At 40.1% G+C, this 23653-nt stretch overlaps 1 protein-coding gene across 1 annotated transcript in view; it reads right to left on the reverse strand.

The window, feature by feature from the left end:
* EFHC2 (EF-hand domain containing 2) overlaps positions 1-18867 on the reverse strand; it is a 199231-nt gene extending 180364 nt beyond the window's left edge. The window contains exon 1 of the mRNA XM_016947523.4: positions 18712-18867. Within this exon, the coding sequence (XP_016803012.1) occupies positions 18712-18753 (42 nt within the window). The 5' untranslated portion in view covers positions 18754-18867. The remainder of the gene's footprint in view (positions 1-18711) is intronic.
* Between the last annotated feature and the right edge of the window lie 4786 nt (positions 18868-23653).

Raw genomic sequence — 23653 nt, forward strand, 5'->3', positions numbered from 1 at the left:
TGAGTCTTAAAGTGAACCTTGAACCATGCACTGAATTTGGGCAGAGTAAAAGACACTGAAACATGTTGAAGGACCAGGACTAGACCCAGCTAGATACAGGGGCATTTCCTATAGTAGTGGGACATGAACTTTGAAGAGTTAATGTGGAAATCAATCCATAGAGAGCCTTAAATAGCAAAATCAGACACTTAAACAACATCTTACGGGGTATAAGGCTCATTTCTGCTAGTATTTCTAAAGGAGGCTGAAGAGGTGGATTGATATTCAAGAGCCCTCCACAAGGCTAACCTTCCTTTCCTAGTCACTACCACAGCTGCAAGAGAAAGAGAAGGGGCTGGAAAAAACAAGGTCAAAAGAGGTATGCCTGAAACTTCCTTTGCAAAAATTATGACAGTAAAAGAAATGTGACCTAACTGACTCCATCCTGCTTCTAACCTCCAGGCTGCTCTTGTTCATTCCTGGACATAGGCCGAACCAACTTTGGGAGGAGTTGATAGTTTAAATTTGAAACAAAGATGATAACAGCCCCTCCCCAAAACAAACCCCTGCTCCTTGCTTGGGGACCAGATCACCTTTGTAAAACTAATAAATTAGCCACAAGATTGGAAATTATGGCTTAGGAATCACGCAGCCTGAGACCACAAGATTTCTAACCTCCCCAATTGCTCCCATAGATAACATTACTATTATAAAACCTAAGATAATTTTCAGACCCTGCATTCTGATGGATCAGCTGGCACCACCCAGACAGGTAAACTGGCTCATCTGATCTGTGGCCCCCATCCAGGAATTGACTCAGTGCAAGAGGGCAGATTCAATTCCCTATGATTTCATCCCCAAACCAACCAATCAGCATTCCCCATTCCTTAGGCCCCTGCCTGCCAAACTATCTTTTAAAAACCTCTGTCTCAAAATTTTCAGGGAGACTGATTTGAGTAATAAAACTCTGGTCTCCCATTTAGCTGGCTCTGAGTGTATGAAACTCTATTGCAATTCCTCTGTTTTGAGAAATCGGCTCTATCTGGGCAGTGGGTAAGAAGAACCCATTGGATAGCTACATGCTTGCTTCTTTGAGGGGCAGCAACAACTGCACACCCACCTCCCCCAACCCCTGCATACACACACACACACAATTGCCACAAACTCTTACCAGCATATCTTTGTCCAGCTATAATAGTAACAATAACTAAGAATATACGATGGGGCCTTTTAATTTTAAACATTAAAATCCACCAAGGCCAACAGAGTTGTGTGGAAGCATGTGGGGCCCATAAAATCCAACAATGCTATAAAAATTGAGAAGAAACCAAAATATATCAAAGTCAGAATGCAGTTCATTCAACCAAGTTGCAGCTAAATTTATGAGCAAATTCTCCACCCAAAGAGTATTATCCAGATACCTGTTAATCATTTCCAATTCTCTTGCTAAATAAAATAAAATCAGCCACACGTAATTATTTAAAACAATGCTTTTAGCATGAAAGGAACTATTACTAAAACCTCTCCAAAACTCTTGGCTTGTGAGTTGTGAATTCACACATTCAAACTCAAAACAACAAAACACACACACTTTTTTTTAAGTTCAGTGATGCCAATTGCTATTGTTATTCTAATTGACATAGCATGCAAAACTCCATTTTTGCACTATTAGAGTATTAGCTTGAAATTTCAATTCAGAATTCTATACCTTAGAAACTAACGCGTTGAGAATTTGTTTGATATGATGTAACAGTCCATAGGGCACTTATTTAAAATGTTTGCCCCCATGCACACACACCCCCAGACACTTACAAAAACTTGAGATTTGCCATTATAGCCTCTTAAGATGGCATGGCAACCTGCCTTTGCCATAGTGACTGTGTATTGGTACTCAGTCTCAATTTAAGGAAATTAGCAAATGTCTTAGCAAATGATAAAGTTAGGAACATAACTATTCCTAGATCCTAGATCAGTGCTCCTTGGCATCTCAACTCCCTGGTTCCCATTCCACCACTGTTGGAAAGGTGGCAGCCAAATCCAGACTCTGCTTCATATCAAATTCAAAGCTACAATCAGCACCCCTTCCTCGTTGCTAAAAATTGGAAGGGCAATTTTATCACATGCATAAGTTGATTAATCAATTAGTTATCAAGGCCGCTACAGAAACCGTAAAGTTAATCCAAACTGAGAAGCTGGCTATAGTCATCTACATCAGGAGCTGTTGATCTGTTTGCAACCTCTACTTCAGAACTCCAGCACAGCAGTCTCTTGTTTCTTTCTAGCCTACACTCAAAAGCCCAGATGCTTGACAACCACAAGACAAAGGCAGGTAGTGTGAGGTGCTTGGTAAGAATGGGACAGCTTACTAGGACCACCATGAGCTAGATAAGCCAATATAAATGTCATTTCTATTGCCACAATAGCTAACAATTGTAGCACTGTTCTAAGCACTTTAGAAGCATTAAACTTTTTTTTTTTTTTGAGACAGGGTCTTGCTCTGTCACCCAGGCTGGAGTGCAGTGGCGTGATCACAGCTCATTGCGGCCTTGACTTCCTGGGCTCAAGCTATCCTCCCACCTCAGCCTCCTGAGTAGCTTGGGACTACAGGTACACACTACCACACCCTGCTAATTTCTGTATTTTTTGTAGAGACAAGATTTCACCATGTTGCCCAGACTGATCTTGAACTCCTGGGCTCAAGTGATCTGCTCACCTCAGCCTCCCAAAGTGCTGGGATTACAGGCGTGAGCCACCATGTCTGGCCACATTAAATTCTTTTAATCATTGGGAGTATTAAAGGCTGGAAAGGGGAAGGAGAGGAGGTGGGGAGAGGTTGGTTAACAGATAAAAAATTACAGTAGATAGATGAAATGAGTTCTGGTGTTCTGTAGCACTGTAGGATGAATATGTTTAACTATAATTTATTATATATTTTCAAAAAGCTAGAAGAGAGGATTTTGAATGTTCTCAACACAAAGAAATGATAAATATTTGAGGTGATAAATATGCCTGATTTGCTCATTACACATTGTATACACATATGGAAAGACCACTCTTTATCTCATATATATGTACACTAAAAAAAGGAAAACCCAACAGAAAAATGGGCAATGGATTTGAAAAGGCACTTCGCAAAAAAAGGAAATGGAAATAGCCAATAAACATACTAAAATATAGTTAACCTCATTAATAAATGAGATATGCAAATTTTTTTAAAGCTCTTAATCCTCAGAGAGAAAAATCTCTGAGTATATTCTATCATCATCCCTATTTTATACATGAGGAGTCTGATTTTTTTTTTTTTTTTTTTTTTTTTGAGACAGGGTCTCACTCTGTAGCCCAGGCTGGAGTGCAGTGGCACAATCATGGCTCACTGCAGCCTCAACCTCCTGGGCTCAAGCGATCCTCCCACCTCAGCCTCCTGAGTAGCTGGGACTACAGGCGCATGCCACCACACCTGGCTAATTTTTGTATTTTTTGTAGAGACGGGGTTTCACCATGTTGACTAAGCTGGTCTCAAACTCCTGGGCTCAAGCGATCTGCCCACCTCGGCCTCCCAAAGTGCTAGGATTACAGGCAGAGCCACTGTGTCCGGCCTAGATGGGGATTCTGAGAGACAGAGTTTTAGTAATTTGCCCAAGGTCACTCAACTAGTATAAGTGGTGAATCCAGGAATGCAAACCCAACACCTGAGCCCTTAAGCAATAGGCCTCATATTCTTTGTGCTTTTTTGAGAAAAGTAATAGATGTCTCCTTGTTTAAGTCATCAGGATTGAATTGCTACTTTTGCTTTTGGCAAATATAATAGCAAAAACACCCACCATGACCTGGAAGGGAGGAAATAGACCAAATAATTGGATCTAGACTCAATCCCTTAAAAGCTGGGGAAGTATTAAAAGAGAGTGCTGTAGAAATCCCTCTACAGTCACCAGCAGTTGCTGGAAATTGGGAATTGAAGAGAGACAGTTAATATTTAATATTTCAATAAACATTAACAAAACTTATTTTTCTATTTTTTTAGGTTAATAGAAAATTTGATACAGAATTATCTAAAACTATCATTCTTAGATATTTCTGCCTGATCAGGTTCTGGACTAATTTGCTTCTATTCTGTGAATAGTGTGGGGTTTTTTCCTCCCTCATCTAATATTTATTTTAAAAATTCATTTATTCTTTTCTTTTTTTCTGTACTTTTATGGAGAAGAAAAAGTCATTCAGCAGATACTGTGACCCTCCCAGAGAAAATAACAAAATTGCCTCGGGTATAGTGGGATCTAAGAATGTAAGACTATAAGAGCGTGAAAGCCATCATTACTTATTAATTAAGCTAAATCACTCAAAAACTAACCCCAAATGTGCAAATTAAAAAGGCACGTCAAAGAAAATCTCAAACATTTTTTAAGCTAATTTCCTCTCTTTCTAAAACTAACTTGAAAAAGTGTTGTGCTCATGATTCTTAGCCATCAACTCAATATAACAATAAGATTGATTTTATACATTTAATAATGTATTTAAATCAGTAGAGTGAAAAACAAAATTTAAATCAATAAGATCTGGAGATCTGCAGAATCTTTCTCATAAGGCTCTGATATTTTTGCTCTAAATAATTCAACTTAAGGCACCAATCAATAAAGAGAATTCTAAAGATTTTACCCAAAGTAAGTTAGTAAGTTGAAACCACTGGCTCATGGTAGCTGATTCGTGCAGCCATTCCCAAATTCCTTCTCCCTTGCAAGTCTCCATTTAAAAACTCCAGAAAAAGCTACACACTGCACTTGTTTCCTCAGCCTCTTTTTAGGAGTCTGTTTTGGAATTCTATGAAGGATTTTTGCTCTCTTGAGCCAAGGGACACATACAGGTCACGTTCCCCTCATTCACCTCTTCTTGACTTGAAATGTATATATGATCCCTGGAGCTGCAGCAGCCATCTTGGGATAATGGGCAAGATTGCAGAAATGCTGGCTGAGACAATGCTGAGCCTCTATACATGTGCCAGCAGCCACCTACCTCTGAAATAAGAGAATAGGGTCTGGAGGCAGGGAACCTAAGGCCAATTTACGCTGACTTCTTAGAACTAAATCAAAAGGAAAACCACAACTTTCCACACCTAAGTAACAAAAAGACCCAAGGGAGGCTACTCCCTTTGCAATCTCCCCGTGACCCCCACCTTTTTCTGCATGGCAGATGGAAAATTGAAAGTATCTGATTGGCTGCAGAAAGCAAAAAGTATCTCTGATTGATTGCAGAAAGTTTGCATAGGAGTGTAACTATGTAACTTCACTTTAGCCTCTGATTGGTTGCTTTCCACAACCAATCAGATGCTTGCATAGGGTGTAACCTTTGTAACTTCACTTCAGCCTGTGATTGGTTGCTTTCCGCAACCAGTCAAACTGATTGCTGGGCCACTACTTCATTTACATAGGGTCTACGTCAAGTAACCAATGGGAAGCCTCTAGAAGGTATTTAAACCCCAGAAAATTCTGTAAAGGGGCTCTTGAGCCCCTATGCTCTGCCCGCTCCCAGACTGTGGAGTGTATTTTCATTTTTAATAAATCTCTGCTTTTGTTGCTTAATTCTTTCCTTGCTTTGTGCATTTTGTCCAATTCTTTGTTCATGATGCCAAGAACCTGAACACCCTCCACTGGTTAACACCTCCAGGCTTCCTACTTGGTGAAAAAAATAAATCCCTGCTTCTTTAAGCCTCTATTAGTCAGGTATTCCATTACTTTCAGGAGAAAGCATTACAAACTAACGCATGCAGTCTCTGAAAGCTATCTTTTAATTTTTTTAGCAGAATAAGATTATTAACTGATCTAAAGAGTAATTTTCTTTATATATTAGGAAAAACAAAAAAAAGACAAATAATCTTGACAAAGAAAAATAAAGTGGGAGGAAGAACTGAACCTGATATTAAGGTTTACTATACAGATACAGTAATAAAAACTGTGTGGCAATGGCAGACGGATAGACACAGCGACCAATGGAACAGAACAGACAACTCAAAAGACAACCCACATGAATATGCTCAAATGGTTTTGTAAAAGATTCAAAAGCAATTCAATGGAAGGATATCCTTTACAACAGATGGTGCTTGAGCAACTGGGCATCTATAGGACAAAAAAGTTCATCACGACCTAAATCTCACACCTTAAATAAAAATTAACTTAAAATGGATCACGGAATTTTTTTTTTTTTTTTTTTTGATACAGGGTCAAACACTGTCCCCCAGGATACCGTACAGTAGTGTGACCACAGCTTACTGCAGCCTCCATCTCTCAGGCTCAAGCCATCCTCCCACTTCAGCCTCCCAAGCAGTTGGGACCACAGCTGCACCCCACCACACCGGGCTTTTTTGTATTATTATTTTTGTAAAGTCAAAGTCCCCTTATGTTGCCCAGGCTGGTCCTGAACTCCTGGCCTCAAGCAATCCTCCCACCTCAGCCTCCCAAAGTGCTGGGATTATAGGCATGAGCCACCATGCCCGGCAGATCACATTAAATATAACATGTAAAACTATAAATCCTTTAGAAAAAAACAACAACATAGGAGGCCAGGCACAGTGGCTCACACCTGTAATCTTAGCACTGTGGGAGGCTGAGGCAGGTGGATCTCTTGAGTTCAAGAGTTTGAGACAAGCCTGGGCAACATGGTAAAACCCTGTCTCTACAAAAAAAAAAAAAATGAGCCTGGTACGGTGGTGCACACCTGTTGTCCCAGCTATTGGGGGGCTGAGGCAGGAGGACTGCTTGAACCTGGGAGGTTGAGTCTGCAGTGAGCCGAGATTGTGCCACTGCACTCCAGCCTGGGCAACAAAGTAAAACTCCATCTCAAAATAAACCATCACAGGAGACAATCTTCATGATGTAGGGCTAGGCAGTGAGTCCTTAGACTTGACACCAAAAGCACAACTCATAAAAGAAAAAAACCGATAAATTAGACCTTAACAAAATGAGACACTTTAGCTCTACAAAAGATACTGTTAACAGGATGAAAAGATAAGCCATAAACTGGGAGGAAATATGTGCAAACCACATCTCAAAGGACTAGTATTCAGAATGCATAAAGAATTCTCAAAACTTAACCGTAAAAAAAACAAGGCTGGGCATGGTGGCTCATGCCTGTAATCCCAACTACTTGGGAGGCTGAGGCACGAGAGTCACTTGAACCTGGGAGGCAGAGATTGCAGTGAGCCAAGATCATGCCACTGTACTCTAGCCTGGGCAACACAGTGAGACTCTGTCTCCAAATAAATAAATAAATAAATAAATAAATCTTAGTAAAAAACAATCCAATTAGAAATGAGCCAAAGGCATAAACAGACATTTCACTTAGCTGGATATACAGATGACAAATAAGCACATGAAAAGATATTCAATTAATTAACCATCAGAGAAATGCCAATTAAACCCACCATGAGATATCACTACACACCTCTCAGACAGCTAAAATAAAAATAGTGATAACACTAAATGTGGACCAGGGTGCAAAGAAACTAGATCACTCATATATTGTTGGGAATGTAAAATGGTAATTTGCTCTCAAAAATAGTTTGATTGTTTTTTTATAAAATTAAACATGTAAGTATCAAATAACACGCAATTACACTCTTGGGCTCTTATCCTAGAGAAATGAAAATGTATGCTCACACAAAAACCTGTACATACATGTTCACAGCAGCTTTATTCATAATAGCTAAAAACTAGAAATAGCCCCAATGTCCTTCCAAAGGCAAATGTAAAGAAATTGTGATACATACATGAACTACTACTCAGTAGTAAAAATGAATGAACAGTTGATATACGCAACCACCTGGATAAATCCCCAGGGACTTATACCAAGTGGAAAAAACAAATTCCAAAAGGTACATACTTTATGACTCCATTTATGTAACATTTTGAAATAGCAAAATTTTAGAAATGGAAAACAGATTCGTTGTTGCCAGGGGTTAGGAACGGTAGGGTTGGGGGAGTTGGTGGAAGGGAGCGAGGTGTGGTTATAAAAGGACAACATGAGGAATCCCTGTGGTTATAAGACTGTTTTATACCTTTACTGTGGTGGAAATGTATACATTGCACCACATGTGTAGGTTAGACTAAATACACACACACAAACCTACAAATGAATACAAGTGAAGCTGGGGAAATCTGCATAAGATCAGTGGAGTATATCAATGTCAAGATACTGATTGTGATATTATACTATAGCTTTGAAAAATGAGCTGGACACAGTAGCTCACACCTGTAATCTCAACACTTCGGGGGGCCGAGGCAGACAAATCGCTTGAGTCCAAGAGTTCGAGACCAGCCTGGGCAACATAGCAAGACCCTCCAACTCTAGAAAAAATAATTTTTAAAAATTAGCCAGGTGTGGTGGTGTGCACCTGCGGTCCCGGCTACTCAAGGGGCTGAGGTGGGAGGATCGATTAATCCAGGGAGGTCGAGGGTGTAGTGAACTATGATCATGCCACTGCACTCCAGCCTGGGTGACAGAGCAAGACCCTATCTTAAAAACAAAAAGAAAAGAAAAGAAAAATGTTACCATTGGGGCAAATGGGGTGAGGGGTCCAAAATATACCCAAAGGACAAACAGTGAACATGCTGGATTAACTGGAGTATTAGGCTTGTTTCCCATTATGGAAAAGAAGATAGTTTACAAAGAACAGTATTCTTGGTATCCTTCGCAATATTGATAAACTCATGTGTTACTTGTATAATTTAAAAACACAAATTGTAATGAAAGCGATACTACTAAGTCTGACAATACCAGACTCACAGGTATTGTCTGTGGCTGGTGTGACAAAGTTTGTTGGCCACTATTGAACCCTCTTTTCCCTTTCCCACCTCCAAAAGTAGATGGTGAAAAAAAAAACAAGATAATTTCCCAGCATTCCTTGTAGTAAAGGATGGCCATGTGCATCAATTTTAGCAAATAAGATGGAAGGAGGGAATCTACTGGGGGGCTCCTGGAAAACATTTTGTTTTCTCATATAAGAAGAGCTGTTTCCCCTCCCTCTCCTTCCTGCTTGTCTTGAACATGGTTACATGTAGTTGTGATGACTGGAACTGAGGCAACTATTTTGCAACTATGAGGTCACAAGCCTAAGAAAGAAAAGCCAATATTCTGAAGATGGCAGAATGCAGAGATAAAAAGAGCCTGGGTTCTTTATGACATTCATCAGTCACTGCCTAAATCTGAAACTGCTACACCTCTAAAGTTCTTATGAGAAAATTAATTTGGCTTAAACCACTTTTAGTCAGGTATTCTGTGACTTATAGTCAAATGTACCCTAGGTGACAGAGCTACGAAGTTCAGTACAGAATGCATGGTGACCAAAATTAGGTGTTTGAATCCTACGTAGGCAAAGAGACTCTAATTCCTGAAATTCAAATGAACATTTAGGAATAGCAATGGAATATGTTATTTCCAAAGTATGGATGGCAGCTTCAATAAGCGGCCCAATCTGAAATAATGTAATTTCAAGGATATTTTAATAGTTACTGGGAACAAAGTGACAGAATTCTTTATATCAAAACTATCCTGTGATCTAGCATAGTAGACAGCAATTGTTTTGTCTGCCCAGCAATCCCATACCACCAAAACTGGATTATTTGCCTTTTTGTTTGTTTGTTGGCTTTTTGAAATGAAGTTGCACTCTTGTTGCCCAGGCTGGAGTGCAATGGTGCGATCTCGGCTCACCGCAACCTCTGCCTCCCAGGTTCAAGTGATTCTCCTGTCTCAGCCTCCCGAGTAGCTGGGATTACAGGCATGCGCCACCACACCCAGCTAGTTTTGTATTTTTAGTAGAGACAGGTTTCTCCATGTTAGTCAGGCTGGTCTCAAACTCCTGACCTCAGGTGATCCGCCTGCCTCAGCCTCCCAAAGTGCTGGGATTACAGGCGTGAGCCACCGCACCTGGCCTATTTGTCTTTTTATTATTGAGTTTTGGGAGTTATTTACATATTCTGAATCTAGTCCCTTATCAGATAATATGCTTTATAAATATTTCCTCCCACACTGTCAGCTGCTTTTTCACTTTTCTGATAGTGTCTTTTGAAGCACAGTTTGGCTATTTATTGCAACATTATTGGATAACAAAAGACTGGAAATAATGTAACTGTACACCAAAAGGGGATGGGTTGAATAAACTATTGTAAGTCTACAAAATGGAGTATATGTAACTATAAAAAGAAATGAGGAAGAGCCCTATATACCACTACCAAGTGATCTCCAAGATATACTGTTAAAATGAAAAAAGGAAGGTTCAAAAGACTGTGTAGATTATGCTACCATGTATTGAATAAAAGGGGAACATGTGAATAAATTTAACAATTTGCTGTTTTAAAAATTAAAAAAAAAAAAGAAAGAAGAGAAGGAGGAAGAGAAAGAGGATAACCCCAAACTAAATAAAGTTTTTTTTTTTAAGTTATTATGGAGAGAGGGAGAGAATAAGATTGAAGAGACAGAGATAAAAGCTAGAGCTCTCTGAAAGTAACTTACTTTGCAAATTTGACTTTGAGACCATACAAATGCCTTTTTTTAAGTTCAGAAACAAAAGCACAATGAAACAAATGAACCTAACTAGATACTGAGTTGGTGACTTAACCATACCGACAGCAATGATTTAAATGAAACTAAAACCCAGTAATTTGACTATACATTCCTGGTGGGATATACTCTCACAACAGAAATAGCTATAAAGAAATCTTAAACTATTTTCAAAACTCAAATTGTTAATAATGTTATTATTAATTAAAAATTATTATATGGTTGTATATTTTTATTTATGTTAGGATAAGTAATTCAGCTAATGTACTTATGAAGCAAGATTACATGTAAATATATAAAATCAAAGAAGTAAAAACCCTATAATCCTTAATTTGCATTGAAAACAATAGTTTTTGAACTCATGTTATATTTTATCCTTAAATATATGTACATATTTTTTAGCCTTGCTTTAAGAGAATGAAAATTCAAGCCATAGACTGGAACAAAATATTTACAGACCATACATTCAATAATAGACTTGCATCCAACTTGTATCCAGACTATATTAAAAATGACTTTCAAAACTCATCAGGCGGATCGCCTCAGGTCAGGAATTCAAGTAAGGAAACTCCCCAGTTAAATATGAGTAGAAGACACGAACAGACATTTCACCAAAGGGGATATACGGATGGCAAATAAGCACATAAAAAGATGTTCAACATCATAGGCATTAGGGAAATTAAAATTAAAATCAAGAGGAGATACCAGGCCGGGTGTGGTGGCTCAGGCCTGTAATCTCAGCACTTTGGGAGGCCGAGGTGGGTGGATCACCTGAGGTCAGGAGTTCAAGACCAGCCTGGCCAACATGGTGAAACCCCGTCTCTACCCAAAATACAAAAATTAGCCGGGCGTGGTGGCACACACCTGTAATCTCAGCTACTCGGGAGGCTGAGGCAGAAGAATAGCTTGAACTGGGAGGCAGAGGGTTGCAGTGAGCCAAGATCGCGCCACTACACTCCAGCCTGGGCGACAGAGTGAGACTCAGTCTCAAAAAAAAAAAAGAGAGAGAGAGAAAAGAGGAGATACCACTATACACCTATTAAAATGGCTAAAATCCAAAACACTGGCAATACCAATTGCTTACAAGGATTTGGAATAACAGAAATTCTCAATCATTGCTGGTGGGAATGCAAAATAGTAATTTCTTATAAAGATAAACACACACCTACCATATGGCCAGTTCAAAATTTACATAAAAGTAAGCATCCTGCCATTCATAGGAAAGCAATGACCATTTTGCTATAATTTTCAACTTCTTATACATGTAAGCAAAGCTTTCCTTGTTTAACAAGTATTGAAAAGGCCAGAAATCTTCTCATTCCAGTTGAAAATGAAATTGATGTGTGCTTATTTCAAGTTTGACCCGGAATTATTTATGTGGCAAAATATAAACACAGATTTCAGAGTAGAGAGGTAAATTTTATTATTTATTTTTAGCTTTTAAAAAATAAGACTCTTATGTACATACAGGTCTATAAAGAAATCAAGATCATAATTTTGTAACTGCCTATATTTAAGCCCAATCATGTCAGTCAGTAAAAGAACCTAATTTTTAAGTCTTGTATAAAATTGTATCTTAGGTTATATTTTTACTCATAATGCTTTGTCATATAGTTTTAGCAGCTTTATGATGTAACATTGTCAATACATTTTGATGTTGAAAACAGCATTAATTACGAGTTTACAACCTTTATTTAAATTAAATCATCTTAGCCTACTTTTTGAAAAAGTAAATTCCATCTTAGATATAAACAGAAATAACTTCAATTATTTAACATGTTTATATTATGCTGACTGAAAAGTTTTTTGAATGTATGAAAAGGAAAGAAAGGTAAGCTAAGTTTAACTATCTGTTTTGGGTTTTTTTTTCCCTCAAAAAAGCTGGTAAAAAGTCCTTTTCAGTTTTTAATAGGGGAGAAAACTACTTTTGTTCATACCATATACCATATATCACTCCTCAATAGCACCCTCTATAATAGAAACTATAGAGAACTTTTAGGCCTACTTGGATAAGGTAAAAAGGAAAAATAAATCAAGTAGAAAATTTTACCATAAAACAACCTGAAGTTTCCTCTTCTACATTCCCACTTGCTTTAGGGTTGATAACCCTTTGTGAGAAAGGGAAAGAGTAGGTAAATAAGTTGGCTGAAATCAAGAGATCCACAGAAAACTACCATTTTTTACTTTAAAAAGACAATTATTATTGGATTATTATAGCTACAATATTCTCATTCCAGTTGAAAATGAAATTGATATGTGCTTATTTTGAGTTTAACCCAGAATTATTTATGGGAATTTATTTATTTCACATAAATTCGGAACTGGCCATATGGCAGGTGTGTGTTTAACTTTATAAGAAATTACCATTTCGCATTCCCACCAGCAATGAGTGAGAATTCCTGTTATTTCAAATCCATGTGAGCAATTGGTATTGTGTTTTGGATTTTAGCCATTTTAATAGGTATACAGTGGTATCTCATCTTGATTTTAATTCTTATTTCCCTAATAGCTATAATGTTGAACATCTTTTTATGTAATTACATATTTATTATCACAGATTGTGCTAATGTACCATGGGCTATAGATATAGTTTTTATGCAGGAGTTCTCTAAGACCTCAAAATCATTTCAAAGACTCCTCCAGGGTGAAAAGATTGAGATTTGAGGTGATGAAAATGTTCTGAAACTAGTTAGAGGTGTTAGTTGTTGCACAACAGTGTGAATGTACCAAGTACCACTGAATTGTATACTTTTAAATAGTTAGTGGTTAATTTCATGTTACATGAAATTTACCTCAAAAAATTTAAAAAAATACATTGAGAAAGGCTGACAAGGCTCTTTGAAGGGTGAGAGACGAGATCTGACCTTGAAAGAAGCTGAAGATCTAAATTTAAATAAGAATTGCCCAGTCTGGACAATATAGTGAGACCGCATCTCTACAAATAATAATTTTAAAAATTAGCTGGGTATGGTGGTGCATGTCTGTAGTCCTAGCTACTGTGGCAACAGAGGTGGGAGGATGTCTTGAGCCCGGGAGGTTGAGGCTGCGTGCAGTGAACTGTGAGCTGTGATCCTGCCACTGCACCCCAGCCTGGGAGAAAGAGCAAGACCCTATCGCAAAAAAAAAGATGGAGATGCCTCGAATGAGTGTTTTTCAAACACTGATTGCACAACCACAGTAATAGGCATATTTTAGTGCAGGCCAGTTCACATACATACACAAGCACACACAGGAAGGACAAAAAGGTCCGTGAAACACTTAACTCCTCTCAAGCATAATACACTCTAATTCTTCATTCTACCCCACTCTCTTCTTTTTCTTTTTTCCTTTTCAAAAAAAAAAAAAAAGCTGGTCATGATTCATTAAATTCCTTTTTTTTTTATTGCTGCAAATTCAAATATGTTTTCTTTTTTCTTAAGGAGGACTTTGCTTCACTACAAATTAGATGATGGGCTATTTACAGCAAACCCTCCTAAGATGGTGGCAAGGTAGCTTTATTAAAAGCAGAAAGAGCGGCCAGGCGCGGTGGCTCACGCCTGTAATCCCAGCACTTTGGGAGGCTGAGGCGGGTGGATCACCTGAGGTCAGGAGTTCGAGACCAGCCTGATCAACATGGTAAAACCCCAATTCTACTCAAAATACAAAAATTAGCCAGGCGTGGTGGCACACACCTGTAATCCCAGCTACTCAGGAGGCTGAGGCAGGAGAATTCATTGAACCTGGGAGGCAGAGGTTGCAGTGAGCCGAGATGGCGCCATTGCGCTCCAGCCTGGGTGACAGAGCGAGACTCTATCTCCAAAAAAAAAAAAAAAAAAAAAAAAAGCAGAAAGAGTGAGCTCCTCATCATTCATTAGAGACACTCAGGATCAGGATGGGCCACACAACCATCTGTCCAAAATACTGCAGAAAGGATTTTTGGCTTTGGCTGGAAATGTCCCTTTTAATTTTAATATTTTCAATTTTGATAATATGCCCAAGATTCTCTTGATCAATACAAGTTCAGCATGGAAATTGTTGGAAAAAAGATACAGTGTATCTAGAATTTAGTTGTGATATTTCCCTAAGGTTTTCAACTCATATCAAAATAATTGTAATGTCATCAGAGGTACAAATGTTCATATTTTAGAAGGCACAATATTTCTTGTATTTCAGAGAGAGAAATACAGGTTGCGTATCACCTAGCCGTGGACAGAAATCAATCTATTGCTTTTGAGTGACCACTGGCAGCTAAGTAAGGGGCACATAAGTTCCTTTTCAATTCTATGGAAAAGCAATAAAAGTTAGCTGTGTTATAATTTTAAATCCAAACAGCCAAGTAATTATGCTATCTACAGGAGGCCAAGGTTTTTCACTTGGTAATTTAATTCAGCAAGCAGGGGAGGGGGGGAAGGGCAAGACTAAAAAGCCAGATATGGCTTTACTGACTTTCTAACCATTCTATGCCAGAGAACATCCAATCTTTTAACTAAGTACAAGTTTTTAAAATATTAATTTGTGGGCAACACACAGTACATTTAGTACCAAGGCTAGTGTAACAATTTTTTAAATGTAGTCACCTAATTTTGGCATATACTAGGATACTCAATAAATAAATACTGATTTGTTGAATGAGTCCAAGGTACTGTCATTCTCTAGTACACACACACATACACACATGCGCGCACACACTCCCATTGTTCTCAGGCATAAAGTAAATAAATGTTTTAAATATTCATGAGTCTAGAAATAGACCCACACGTAGCTGGATGCTTGATTTTTGACAAAGTGGCTCTGCAGAGACATGGAGAAAGAGTGATCTTTTCCAAAAATTATTCATCAAAAACATCATTAAGAGAGGGAAAAGGCCAATCACAGACAAGAAGATACCCAAAATTTATATAGAACTTCTACAAATCACTAAGAAATAGGCAGACAACCCAGTAAACATTAGACAAGAGATAAGTAAGTACTACACAAAAAAGTAGTGACCAATAAATGGTCATACAAATAAAGCCAGGCACGGTGGCTCACGCCTGTAATCCCAGCACTTTGGGAGGCTGAGGCGGGCGGATCGCCTGAAGTCAGGAGTTCAAGACCAGCCTGGCCAACATGGTGAAACCCCGTCTCTACTAAAAATTAAAAAAAAAAAAATTAGCCAGGCATGATGGCGCATGCCTGTAATTCCAGCTACTCGGGAGGCTGAGGCAGGAGAATCACTTGAAGCCAGAAGGCGGAGGTTGCAGTGAGCCGAGATTGCACCACTGCACTCCAGCCTGGGCAACAGAGCAAGACTCCGTCTAAAAAAAAAAGCAGTGACCAATAAATGGTCATACAAATGACCAACAAATGTGTAAAACATGCTCAATTTCATTAGGAATCAGGAAGTACAGATTATAACTACAAAGAGTTGCTATACCCACCAACCAAAATATCTAAAATTTAAAAGACTAACAATACCAAGTGTTAGAAAGAATGTGGAGCAACAGGAACATAAAATGCTGTTGGGAATTTAAGTAGTATAATCACTTTGACAGCATCTACTACAGCTGAACATACGAATACTGTATGATCTAGCAATCCTACCAAAAAACATGAACAAAAATAGTCACAGTAAAACTATTCTTAACAACCCCAAACAAGCCAAATATTTATCAAGAGTAAAATGTATATATAAATGATGTGAAAATCATACAATGCAATACTACAGAGTAATAAAAATGTACAAACTACCTCTATAGACAGCCACATGGACAAATCTAACGAACATACTGTTGAGCTAAAAAAGCCAGTCACAAAAGAATAAACACCAAACATTTCCATTGATAAAAGGTTCAAAGGCAAGCAAAACCTAATTATAGTGATAGGAGCCAGAACAGTGGTCATATCTGGAGAGTAGAGATGGGGTAATGAACAGAAAGGTTCATAGGTAGAGTTGTCACATAAAATACAAGATTCTCAGTTAAATTTGGTAAACAATAAATAATCCTTTCCCATAAACAGGTTCCATGCAGTATTTGAGATATGTATTTTTATTCGCTAAATCTGGCAACCCCAGTCAAGGGTGGTATTTTTGGAGAACAGGTCATATTTTATTTTATTTATTTTTTTGAGACAGGGTCTGGCTCTGTTGCCCAGGCTGGAGTGCAGTAATGCAATCATGGCTCACTGCAGCCTCGACCTCCCAGGCTCAAATGATTCTCCCACCTCAGCCTCCTGAGTAGCTGGGACTACAGGCATGTGCCACCACGCTTGGCTAATTTTTTCAATCTTTTGTAGAGATGAGGTCTTACTATATTGCCCAGGCTGGTCTCGAACTCCTGGGCTCAAGGGATCCTCCCATCTCTGCTTCCCAAAGTGCTGGGATTACAGGCGTGAGCCACTGCGCCCAGCCCCCATATTTAATTTCTTGATATTCATTTTGTGATCATCCATTGTGCATCTTTCTGTATATGTGTTATACTTCATGATCTTAAAGTTTTTTAAAAAGCAAAAATACACGCAGAACCTTGCAGATTTATTAATATTTCATCCATCCACTGTTTTTCCTTCCCATCCTTAATCACTGCACGTGAGAGCTATGATACTTCTGCAGGAGGCAGGCACTGGTAATCAGAGTGTTGCTGGGCAAAAAGCTGTAGGCTTTACTTTCATTTTTTATTAAAATTACTTTTACACAGCATGCTTCTTTACTTCTGGAATCTGTTTTCATGTCCCGTCTCTCAGGGGCCTTTCTTGTTTGCGTGACTGGCTTAAACTTACCAAAGGGCAATGCTATGCTGGAAGGCCAGCCTCTGCCCATCAACCAAGAAATGCACAAATCAGTGTTCAAAGTTGGACTGACCAGACGTGTAGCGGTCAGAATTCAATGGCGTGAAGCTACAAAGAAAAAACTGGTACTTCAGGGCCAACAACTTAGATACAGACAGTATTTGGAAACCATAAAGCCAAATACTTCAATCTGCTGCCTGCTTTCTAAAGTTATCAAAGGTTTACACAATTGCCTTGAGTGGCTCCATCTAATTCCCTCCCGTCTAATTGGGAATTAGCTTCTCCTGCAGACACAGATGGCTGACCCAAGTGAAGAGTAGTAACCAGTATAAACAAAAGCCTGAATCATTTTCCTGCTGTCATTTAAATGAGGTGCTATTTATTGGCAAAAGTTCTTTCATGCTCAGGGTTTTTTGTGTTGTGTTGCTTTGTTCTGTACGTTCATCTTCTTTTGAAATGAACCCCTCCAGGACAGGCGCAGTGGCTCAGCCTGTAATCCCAGCACTTTGGGAGGCCGAGGCGGGCAGATCACTTGAGGTCAGGAGTCCGAGGCCAGCCTGGCCAACATGGTGAAACCCCATCTTTACTAAAAATACAAAAATTAGCCGGTGTGGTGGCGGGCGCCTGTAATCCCAGCTACTCGGGAGGCTGAGGCAGGAGAATCGCTTGAACCTGGGAGGTGGAGGTTGCAGTGAGCCGAGATCGGGCCACTGCACTCCAGCCTGGGCGACAGAGCGAGACTCTGTCTCAAAAAAAAAAGAAAAAGAAAAAAAAAAAAAAAAAGAAATGAACCCCTCCCAATTATAAATAGAGAAAAAAAAATCCCTCCAAGTTTGGGTGCCTGTCTCTATAAAGTTTGGGAGTAAACTTTACAGGCTGATAGAACTCTTATCTGCCACCTACCCCTCTTGATAAGTGCCAGATTTCTTCGATTTGATAATTGAAACGGTATCTTTTTTCACACAGGATACTGGGGATAATGATTAGGCTCCTGGGCTGTGGAGACAAGGTTGCTTAAAAGAAACCCAGCTTCACCACTGAGACTGTGTGGTTCTGTGCCTCAGTTTCCTCAATAGTAACTGGGAATAAAAACTACCTAATTCAAAGGGCTGTTGGGACACTGGATGCTGCATAAGGTGATTAAAGCACAGCGCCTGGCACACATTAAACCCCCAATGGTTATCGTCACTATTATTTGTTACCTTTGAGGGTCCTGCCACCTATAAGGACTCTCTCTATATATTTCTAAATTAGGAAAAACATTCAGATGCAGTTGGAGAGATGGGAGAAGCAGCCTATAAAGTTTGGTCCAAGTTGCCACCAACCCAGGGCAGCAGCATGGGGCCTCCAGGAGAGTCTGCGGAGGTGGCCACGCCACGACCCTGCCTGGACCCCAGACTCCAGCCGGGAGCTGTGACCTCGGACGCCCTTCCTACTCACGTTGCGGTTGAAGCTGTTGCCCGGCAGCAGAGGCAGGGCCATGGCGCTCAGTGTCCGAAAATCCAGGGTCCCAGAAGAGAGTGCCCGGCAGGCAGCGGCCGCCTCCCGGCCGTGTTGTTTGGCCCCCACGTTGCCTGGAGACGGGAAGCGGCGTCACGGAGGGAGGAGGGGCGGGGGGTTGGCGAGAAGGATCGTGGGGGGCGGGGGACACCTCCGCGGCGCGTACCTCCTCCCCAGCCCCAGTTCCCCTCCACCCGCTTCATCCCCGCACACACTCAGCCAGGTCCTGGTCTCCTGAGGAGTCTTCTCTCTGCACACGCAGTGTGCACACACAAAGATTGACTGTTCCCTGCCCCCGCCGCTTTCTGGTTTAACCCCCTTATAGAACTCAAAGCCTTTCTTGTACTTTCTTGCTTTTCCAATTCTTGTCGCCAACAGTTTTTTGCTATGTGGTTCAAACACACAGCAAAGTACAGAAAATAATATGACGCCCGTGTGCTCACTGAGATGTTACACAAGTCGATATTTTCCTATGTTGCATAGACATCAGCTTTTATTTTGTAGTTAAAACGTTCAAGATGAATCTAAAGCCACATATACCCTGACGAAAACGCGTTGTAATGGTAACCACCGCCTTCAGTTTTTCTTCTGGATATTTTTATATTTGTTGTTTGTTTGTTTGTTTTTTGTTTTGAGACAAGGTCTCACTATGTTGCCCAGGCCGATCTCGAACTCCTGGGCTCAAGCAGCCCTCCCGCCTCTGCCTCCCAAAGTGCTGGGATTACAGGTATGAGCCACCGTGTCCGGCCCATTTTTGTATTTGAACTAAACGTTTGTAAGGCCCAATCAGGGGTGGCCGGGGCGGAGTCAGGTGTCACAAATCGCAACCCCTGTCACTCCATCGTTCACCCCAAGATAGCCGGGCCAGGAACCTCCTCTCCCGACACCTACGTCTAATCCCTCCCTGAAGCCCTAAAGGTTGGACTCGATGCTCTCTCTCAGTCACCACCTCGTCTATTTCAGCTGCGATCCCATTGTTTCTTGCCTGGTTTTCTTCTTTAAAAAGAAAAACAAACACACACAAAAAACTAACTGATCTTGCCTCCAGAGCCGTCGTTTTTATAATTCATGGTGCAGCTGTTACTCTTCTGCTTCAATAATCTAGACTTCCCGCCGCCTTCAGAAGGTGGTGAAACTCCTTATAGCCTGGTCTGAGGAGCTTTTGTCAGAGGGCACCTACCAATGCCCTCCATCCCTTTCTTTGCCCCCTCCTCCATCTACTCCAGCTCTGAGAAACCACTGGCAGTTTCTAAATCAGGCTCTGCGGTTTCTCCTCTTGGGGCTTTTGCAAATAACACTATCGTCTAGAAACACCCTTCCTTCCTATCTTTCACATAAGTAACCCCTTCTTGTCTTTCAGGACTTGAGGTCAGCGTGGGAGTGGGGCATAGAAGGTATTGCCATTTCTTCAATATATTCTTTCACCTTCTTCCTGCCGCCTCCATCTGTATTTGGTGTCTATTCTGATCGTGGCTTTCATCCTACTACATTGTAATTACCTGTTTACTTGACATTTCTTTAAATGCCCCCAAATACCTCCAGGGCAGGGACTGTATCTCCTTTTTTATTCATCAACAATATCCATTATTGTTTCTGAGTTTATAAATTTTACACTCTAAATTTCTGCTACTTGCTTTTTTTGCCTGATTCTGTTATTGAGGCCAGGCGCGGTAGCTCATGCCTGTAATCCCAGCACTTTGGGAGGCCGAGGCAGGCGGATCAAGAGGTCAGGAGGTCGAGACCAGCCTGGCCAACATAGTGAAACCCCGTTTCTACTAAAAATATTAGTAGAATATTAATATGCTACTGGGAGGCTGAGGCAGGAGAATCGTTTGAACCGGGGAGGCTGAGGTTGCAGTGAGCTGAGATTGCTCCACTGCACTCCAGCCTGGGCAACAGAGCAAGACTCTGTCTTGAAAATAATAATAATAAAATTCTGTTATTGAGATTTCTACACATTGACACATGTAGTGTTCATTAATTTTAAATGCATTGTATGATTATACCACAAATTGTTTAACTATCTGCTCTCATCTGTTGATGACAATTAGATTGTTTCCAATTTTCCACTAGTTACCAACAATGCTGCAGTGAGCGACTCTGCCTGTTCCTTTGGCAATGATCTAGGGCACATACTGAAAGATGGAATTACATACATATCTGAGTGCATGCCTTCATCTTTACTAGATTTTGCTAGATGATCTCCAGATAGATAAACCAATTAAGAAAGTCCCCTTCCCCGTTCATCCTTTCAACAATAGGTATTACCAAATTATATAATTTTGGATAATCATCTGAATAAGTGTGAATGGTATACTATTGTTATTTTAATTTGTTTCTCCCTAATTCTCCCTAAGCAGTTGGTCATGTTTTCCCATGGTTGTTACTTTCTCCTGTGACTCAGCTATTCATATCCTTTGCAGATTTTTCTCTTTGGTCATTTGTAGTTTTTTTTTTTTTTAGATAGATAGATAGATATAGAGATATTCTGGATACTAATCCGAGGCATAGCAAATATTTTCTCATTGTCGTTTGTCTTTTAACTCCACTTATATAGAGTTCTTTATTGTACATAAATTTGTTACTTTACTCAAATATATCATTCTTTCAGTTATGGTTGGTGGGTTTTTTTATTTATTCTACTTTTTATTTTTTGAGATGGAATCTCACTCTCTCACCTAGACTGGAGTACAATGATGTGATCTAGGCTCACTGCAACCTCCGCCTCCGCCTCCTGGATTCAAGTGATTCTCCTGCCTCAGCCTCCTGAGTAGCTGGGATTACAGGCATGCGCCACCATACCTGGCTAATTTTTGTATTTTTAGTAGAGACGGGGTTTCACCTTGTTGGCCAGGCTGGTCTCGAACTCCTGGCCTCAAGTGATCCACCCACCTTGGCCTCCCAAAGTGCTGGGATTGCAGGCATGAGCCACTGCACCTGGCCTGTTTGGTGTTTTGTATGTGAATTCAAAAATCTTATACTACTCCAAAAGAACAGTTATTCTCCTACATGTTCTTACAAACATTTTCAAAATTCCCTGTTGCTTTTTAAATTGAAATAATTTCAAGCTAGTAAAAAGTTGCAAGAACAGTCCAAATAACTCTCATTTATCCTTTCCTCAGATTCCCCAATTGTTTTATATTTTACCACATTCATTTTGTCATTCTCCCCATATGTATCTTTTACATTTTAGAGTTAAGTTGCAGATATCATGCCCCTTGACTCCTAAATACTTCAGTGTGTATTTCCTAAGAATAAGGACAGTCTCTTATATAACTGAAGTGCAATAATCAAAATCAGAAATTTAATATTAATACAATACTGTTTTCTTTTTTCTGAGACAAGGTCTCACAATGTTGCCCAGGCTAGAATGCAGTGGCATGATCATGGCTCACTGCAGCCTCCACCTCCTGAGCTCAAGTGATCCTCCCACCTCAGCCTCCCAAGTCGTTGGGACTACAGGCATGTGCCACCATGCCCAGCTATTTTAATTTGTTTTATTTTTTGTAGACATGGGGTCTCATTATGTTGCCCAGCCTGGCCTCAAACTCCTGACCTCAAGCAATCCCATCTCGGCTTTATAATACTATTTTCTAATCTAAAATACATATTCAAATTTTGCAATTGTACCAATAATGTCCTTTTTTTTTTTTTGCAGACAGGGGCTTGCTGTATCACCCAGGTGCAATCACGGCTCACTGCAGTTTCTACCTCTTGGGCTCAGGCGGTCCTCCCACCTCAGCCTCCCTAGTAGTTGGGAATACAGGCACACACCACCATGCCCGGCTAATTTTTTTTTTCTTTGTTGAGACAAGTGTCTCACTATGTTGTTCAGGCTGGTCTCAAACTACTGGCTCCAAGCAATCTTCCTGCCTTGGCCTCCCAAAGTGCTGGGATTACAGGCATGAGCCACCACATCTGGCCTATAATGTCCTTTTTTAGCAAAAAGAAAAATAATTTGTTTTGACCCAGAATCTGATGCAACAACACACATGGTGTTTGATTGTCATGTCTCGTGGTTGTCATGTCTCTTTATTCTCCTTTAATTGGGAACAGTTCTTCCATCTTTCTTCGTCTTTTGTGACCTTGATATTTTTGAAAAGGATAGGCCATGGCTAGGCGTGGTGGCTCACGCCTGCAATCCCAGCACTTTGGGAGGCCGAGGCGGGCGGATCACTTGAGGCCAGGACTTCGAGACTAGCCTGGCCAACATGGCGAAACACCATCTCTACTAAAATACAAAAATTAGCCGGGCGTGGTGGCAGGTGCCTTTAATCCCGGCTACTCAGGAGGCTGAGGCAGGAGAATCGCTTAAACCTGGGAGGTACAGGTTGCAGTGAGCCAAGATCATGCCATTGCACTCCAGCCTGGGCGACAGAGTGAGACTCTGTCTCAAAAAAAAAAAAAAGAAAAAGAAAAAGAAAAGAAAAAGAAAAGCCTAGGCCAGGTATTTGGTAGAATGTTCTTCAATTTAGGTGTGACTGATGTTTCCTCATGAGGAGATTCAGTTTATGGCTTTTGGACAAGAACGCCACAGGAGGACTGTTGTGTCCTTCTAGTTCATCAAAGGAACAGGCACATAATGTGCTTTTACCATCAATGATGAGGTTCTCTTTGATCACTGGGCTAAGGTGAAATGTGCCAAGTTTCTGTCTACAGATAGAAAGATGAAGATATAGATATACAGAGAAATAGATATATTAAAAGTCATAAGTTTATGCTCATACCTCCAATTCCAATCAACATAATAGAGTCCCTGCTGGTATTCCCCTTTCTGCACTGGTGACGCTCTGCTCAAGCTGTAAGAAATCTCATTCCCATTATCCTCAAAATATAGTTGGCCTTTGAACAACACGGGTTTGAACTGCATTGGTCCACTTAT

The sequence above is a fragment of the Pan troglodytes genome, chromosome X (assembly GCF_028858775.2).
Source record: "Pan troglodytes isolate AG18354 chromosome X, NHGRI_mPanTro3-v2.0_pri, whole genome shotgun sequence".
Taxonomy (NCBI): domain Eukaryota; kingdom Metazoa; phylum Chordata; class Mammalia; order Primates; family Hominidae; genus Pan; species Pan troglodytes.